Raw genomic sequence first — 6,384 nt, forward strand, 5'->3', positions numbered from 1 at the left:
TGGAGGCGTGAGGGGAGCTGGCGGGGAGCCTGTCAGCTGGCGGGGTGAGCAGCCCCGGTTTGCTCTGGAGATCACTCACCGAGCGCTTTCCCATACCTCGCAGTGGTTGCACATGCGGTGGCACCGGGTGCGGGTTTTGTGGAGGATCTAGATGAGTCGTAAGTATTGCGGCGTCTTGCCTTACTTCTTAAATATCGTTTGTCTGTTTGCGAGGCGGATGACCCCGGACGGTCAGCTTTGAGCAGGCAGTGGTTCTCCAGAGAGCTACCCTGGAAAAGTTTGTCTGTTTCTTAACGGGAATGGCACAAAGATTGCGGCCTGAATTGAGTGAGTGATGAGCAGTTGATGAAGCTGAGGAACACCTTAATAGTGCAGAATTTTTTGGAAAGCTGTTATTATGGGTGCTGTTGCAAAAACATTCTCGAGCTTCCTTCCTTTTTCTTTCTTTTTGATGAGTAAGTATATTGGTGGGCTGATGCCTGCTCCAAATAAAAGCTGCTTGATTTTAACTAAGTTATCCGTCAGCGTTTGCTACGTAGTTGCCGCAGGAGTTGGGAGAATGAGTACAAGTACACTCATGCCTGGGCAGGAACAGAAGAGAGAAGGAGGCCTGCAGGACTAGCTCTGGCTGCTTGAAGTGCCAGTTATATTCCACTGTGAAAATGTGCTTTTACAACAGATTTAGCACTGAGACTGTGGAGGTGTTGAAATAGGTAGTTCTGCCCTTGGTTATGTAGTGTCATTGTTTGTGTACTGCCTTGCTTTAGCAGCGTGATGGCTATGTATTTGCTGCTCTAATTAAAAACTAATTTTCTGAAAATGAATTTTTTTTTTTTTGGTCTGATCAGCAGGGTGATTTAAAGTGCTACAAGGCAGCATGATTATGAGAATTGAAATAGAAGATATAGAAAATACTAGATGATAGAGAAGGGGGCATTAGATGGCTGCTTTATGATAAATTGAAGCCAAAGGCAATGCTTTAACGAGGGCTCAATCCGTGATAAATTGCATCATAGAGCTAACCAGTCAGAAAACTCTTCACCCTTTTACCATATTGCTTATTCAGCTAGAACAGATAATCATCAGATCAGGTGAGGTGCAGTGGAGTTATGGGGGAGGGAATAGAAATGTATGAGGAGCGGCTGAGGGAACTGGGGTTGTTTAGTCTGGAGAAAAAGAGGCTCAGGAGAGACCTTATTGCTCTCTACAACTACCTGAAAGGAAGTTGTAGCGAGGTGGGGGTTGGACTCTTCTCCCATGTAACAAGTGATAGGACGAGAGGAAACGGCCTCAGGTTGTGCCAGGGGAGATTTAGGATGAGTATCAGGAAAAACTCCTTTACAGAGAGGATTGTGAAGCATTTGGAACAGGCTGCCTAGGGGGGTGGTGGAGTCCCCATCCCTGGAGGTGTTTAAAAGCCGTGTAGATGTGGTGCCGAGGGTCATGGTTTAGGGACCCTGGCAGTGCAGGGTGAGCGGTTGGACTCGATAAACTCAAAGGTCTCTTCCAACTAAATGGTTCTGTGATTCTATATATCAGCATCTCAGGCTGGCTTTTAAAGTTTGGTGAAAAAGCAACTGCTGCACGGGAACTGCTTGGACTTGATTTTCAAAGCTTGTTTTTGAAATATATTTTCAAGGACTGAAGATAAAGAGACAAAGTAAATAAAATAGCATGTATTTGTGATCCTGCATCACATTTTCACATCACGTTTCCATGTAAATTTAAATGTAATTGCGTCTTTGGAATGAAAAAGCATAATTCTGTAGTCATATAACTTTTCTGAAATAGCTGATAAAAGAAAATCCCATTTTAGAACTCTGGGGTTCAACTACAAAACTATATAGGTGCCTGTATTTGCAGTTGAGGATAAGAATTAAATGGTCTGTTGCTCAGGACAGGTGTGTGGTGTTTTTTTTTTTCTTTGTAGTTAATTGGCAAATAGTGAAAAAGGTCACGAGAACAATTTCTTTTGAAAAATTGGGAGCAATGACTGGTGAAAGTTTCCTTGTTCTGTTTTATAGATACCTGAACATTATGGACTTTTTGCTGTTCCTGAAAACTTTGGGTTTTATTTGAATTTTGGTAGTTGCAAACAATGCCTACTAGGTGCCTTTCCCAAGCTTACAAGGTATGGGAAACAAGCAGCAGAGAAGAGCTAACAGAGGTGGAAGTTACCCAGCATCACCCAGCTGGGCTGTGGAAGGGATGCAAAGCAAGCGCTGTGGTTCCTGTCAGCTTGATCGAACCGCTGACTCCCTCACCTTGTGGTATTTGCTGACTTGTTCCAGTGTGGTAACAAAGCAGATAAGTAACCTGACTAAAAAAGGAAATATTTTTCCATCTGTGAGGGTGTGTTGGTGGCTCAGCCCAGGTTCAGAAGCATCACAAGTGGTGCAAGGCGGGTGAGAAGGGAGACAGGGAGGAACAGAAGCAGCAGCAGGGTTGGTTTAAGGCCCTTGGAATTGTGGCCTTGGTCTTCAGTTTGCTTCATGCTGGTTTCTTTTAACCATTAATGAGTAAGTGGGGCTCATGAATTAAGAGGAGGTTGAGGTAACATTTGATGATGCAGTGCCAGATGTTGAGAAGTTGTATGTATTTGAGACAAATAATGCACCTATGTCATCTTTCTACCAGTATGATTGTGCTTCTGTTGGCTGGCAGAGGGTATTGCATAGGTCTGTTTAGTAGAGACACTGAAACTTTATGCTTGGAAATGTATTTTCAGGGCCTTGAAACAGCATCTTCAGAAAATGCTTAAATTCCCATTCATACAGGTTTCTGTTTTTCTTCAACAGTACTTTGGACTTTTTCAATATTGTCTAATAATTTAATGACTGACTTTACCAAAACTAGGATGAGTGTAGGTAGTTGGGTTTTGTCACACTTCAGATTTTGGTTTCTATGGAAGTTGATTGAATACATGCTTGTATATGAGCGGTACAACTTGAAATTTATTATTGTAAAAACTACACCGTTTTTTATAGTCTCTTAGGCCAAAGTCATTAAATTCCATTGGAATGTTCTGCCTCCAGGCGTTTCCTTTTTCTCTCTTTTCCTTGCTGTCTATTGGTTTTGTAAGATTTCAGTCTACCCCCTCAGTGCTTTAATGCTCTTTGCAATCACAAGTCGCGCTATGGCAGGGGGAGGAGAACGTTTTGTTGTAAATTCTTTTACAAACCAAAGGTGATACTCCACATTGAAGCATGGTCCAGGATCTGAAAATGCAGTAACTGCTTTCTGCCTGTTGCATCGTAACCAATTATTTGACACTGTAATTGGAAGTTAGCTGGAGCTTCGTTAGAGTCCTCAAGAGATACTAGACTCTAACTTATTTTTTCGTTAGCTCTGTGGCTCTTAGGGTGGAGAAGTAAATTTTTAGTGAGGTGGTTGACTCAGCTATTTTGTGACTTAAAAATGCTGCTTTCTTGTGGCGGTTTTATGTGAGTTGCTGCCAATACCTTTTCTGCTGGACAAGCACTGCAACCTTGGTGTGCCAGCAATAAAACAAAACCAGCATGAGTTTACCAGTGACATACTGCAGTTCTTGGTTTCAAACACTCTACTGTGGTAGATGGTAGTTCTGAATTATTTCTTTCATACAATAGGCCAGTATCAGCTTTGGTATTTCATCAAGACCATTACAAATGTATTGAACTTCAAGTAAAATACAGTAGATGTCCTCCGATTCTGCTTACTGCCTATGAACTGTTTATGGGCATGTTGCATATTGGGAAGTGATGAGTTGGGCTGTAACTTCTATTAATTGGATTTGAGAGTGTAGATCACACTCTTTGCAATTATATATCTATTAATCTTCTTTTGCAATGTGTTACAGTGAGAATGATAGCATGTGACATTATTCCCAGTTTTAGTCACTTTTATGAAGCCCATCTTTTACAAAAATGAACCTTACATTAAAATTCTGTCTTGTTTAATTCTCAACCTGGAAATAGTTAAGTAATGCGATAACTTCTGTCATCTTGTGACAGCAGTTCAGTGAAATATGTAAGCAACATTTCAAGAGGTACCGAGGAACTTTGATTTATCACGTTTTATTTTTGGTTTAGAGTCTTTAGCATTTAGTGACAGATTTACAGTTAGTAAAGCTACTCAGTTCATTAAGGTGTCATTGGTCTGGCAGTGAGAGTATTCAGTCATACCTGTGTATCTCTGGTGTTATCAGTAACTTGCAAATTACTTTTATTCTAGTAAGTTTCTTGTGTGCACCTGTGAGTAAAAACATAAACTGACACACCTGCAGTAGAATGTTAAAGGAGGCTGAACTAGAATTGCTTTCCATGTTAACATTAAAGGTAATTTGGTCAGTCTGCATTCAGTACAGCCAAGATGAACAGTGTAAACCAGTGCTGTAAGAGTGTATCAGTCGATGTACAGAAATGCATCCTTTTCTAGTCAAGTCAACAACAGTGTTTAATGTAACTAGAACAGCTGCAAAATACTTCTTCCCCTTAGATTACCTCTCCTAATCAAATACCTTTGGTGTGTTTTCTGATTTCTTACAGTTTTTCTCTTTTGTTTTCTTTTTTTGCCTTGGCAAAACCTAATAGGTACAACTGTGTATGTAGTTATCATCTGAAGGGCTAATCTTAATATTGAAAACCAACTGTTTCCTCCTTCCCCCCACCCCCGAAGAAAGAAACAAAACAGAATTTTTGTATCTATAGTTTTATACCAACTTAGTTGTGGACTTTGCCTGTTTCACATGTGCACTTCACTTGTTTGTTTTCAGGTATATCATGTATTGATTTAATTTTTTTCCTCTCCTAGGTTTAAAGAAAACCGTAAAGATGATATTTGGCTCGTAGATGTAAGTATATGAGAAAAGTGGGAAGACCTGCTAGTGGAAATCAAAACACGAATTGTACAGTGCTACACTCTGTAGTAAGGGTGCTTCATCGTTTGGGAAATTGTTTGTACATGGTGCAGAAAAATCACATGACAGTAATTCCTCTGACCGGATGGATAAGCAACCTGTATTGTTCAGGGTGAACCAGGAATTTGACCGAGTCCTGGATGCAGACAGGCTTCATCCTTTATTTTACAGTCCTCGAAAACCGATTATCCAGTGCAGTCAAGAGGTGATGACCTGTGTTCAGAATTTTTACAGTTCCATTCTCTAGTTATACCAGCTAATATGTGTTCTGGACATTTAGCACTGCAACATTGAATATATGAGAGGCTTCTTTTGCTTTTTTTAACGTACTTGGAAAGATTCAGTGCTCTTTTTTTCAGAAGCAAGGTATTATTGAAAAGATTGAGCTTGTTTGGGAATGAGATAATACTCTTTTTATCTCACCCGAATATAAACTGTAATTCCCAAATTGTATAATTCAGATTTGTGATTTTTGAGTGGGGAAAACTATATATACTGATTCAGAATTGATCAGTAATATATAGGAAAACAAAATCCAACTTTGTCCGGTTGTGACCTTCCCTGTTAATTTCTCTGAAGTGTTGCAGCAAGACAGGCTAAAAAATGAAATCAATCTCTCCGCTCTGCTTGGTCCTGAGAAATGGAATCAATCTTACAGTGCACTTGTATAGAAGTAGTTGCTGAAGAAATGAAATCCAGAGGGGCGCTTGGGGAAATATATATACATGCATACACACATATATATTATCTATCTTACTTTCAAAGAACAGTGTTCCCCTATTGGCACCTAAATTCATATTCTTGGATAAATTGATTACATGATCTTTTAAGTTTAAAAAAAGAGGAGAGTATTTCTGAAGGTATTTTTAACCAAAAAAAAAAGTTACCACACAGTCCATTTTTAAATAAGTGTATAGTAGCGCAGCAAGTTTTATTATTTTGTATTGTTTTCAGTTGTGCCTACATATTAAAAGTAACACCAAATCATAAAACCTGTCACTCCAGTTTTGTAATGAACTTGGAAATAAGCCTTGTTAATGTATTTGGGGGTTAATCGTAGAATCAACTTCTCTTACCTGTTTCTCTTCATTTCTTTTTTTTTTTATTTTTTTAAATCGTATGTATTTGCTTCTCAGTTTTATGCACCTTGGTGTGGCCACTGCAAGAAACTGGAGCCTGTGTGGAATGAAGTGGGTATAGAAATGAAAACCATGGGCTCTCCAGTAAAAGTTGGGAAGATGGATGCAACTTCCTTTTCTAGTAAGTATGGATTGGTAGGAGTTACGTCATGACAGCCTCTGTTTTGAAACTGTTCTTAATTTTTTCATTAAGTCATTGATCTGTATTATAGCAAATGTACACAGTCACTGGGGAACAATTTTCTGATCTTCTAAGAGTGACTGCATGCAGTAGAATGTGTGGGTTTTATCATGTGTGCTTCTGCTTGTGTAGGGACTTCTTCCTGCCAAAAGGAAGGTAAAAGATTT

At 39.5% G+C, this 6,384-nt stretch overlaps 1 protein-coding gene across 1 annotated transcript in view; it reads left to right on the forward strand.

The window, feature by feature from the left end:
- Positions 1-103: 103 nt before the first annotated feature.
- Positions 104-6,384, forward strand: part of TMX3 (thioredoxin-related transmembrane protein 3) — a gene marked incomplete at its 5' end in the record, with an annotated part of 22,722 nt that continues 16,441 nt past the window's right edge. Inside the window, 3 exons of the mRNA XM_010132851.1 lie at positions 104-158; positions 4,792-4,831; positions 6,034-6,157. Coding sequence (XP_010131153.1) covers positions 104-158; positions 4,792-4,831; positions 6,034-6,157 — 219 coding nt within the window. The remainder of the gene's footprint in view (positions 159-4,791; positions 4,832-6,033; positions 6,158-6,384) is intronic.

Source organism: Buceros rhinoceros, unplaced genomic scaffold (assembly GCF_000710305.1).
Source record: "Buceros rhinoceros silvestris isolate BGI_N320 unplaced genomic scaffold, ASM71030v1 scaffold11523, whole genome shotgun sequence".
NCBI lineage: Eukaryota > Metazoa > Chordata > Aves > Bucerotiformes > Bucerotidae > Buceros > Buceros rhinoceros.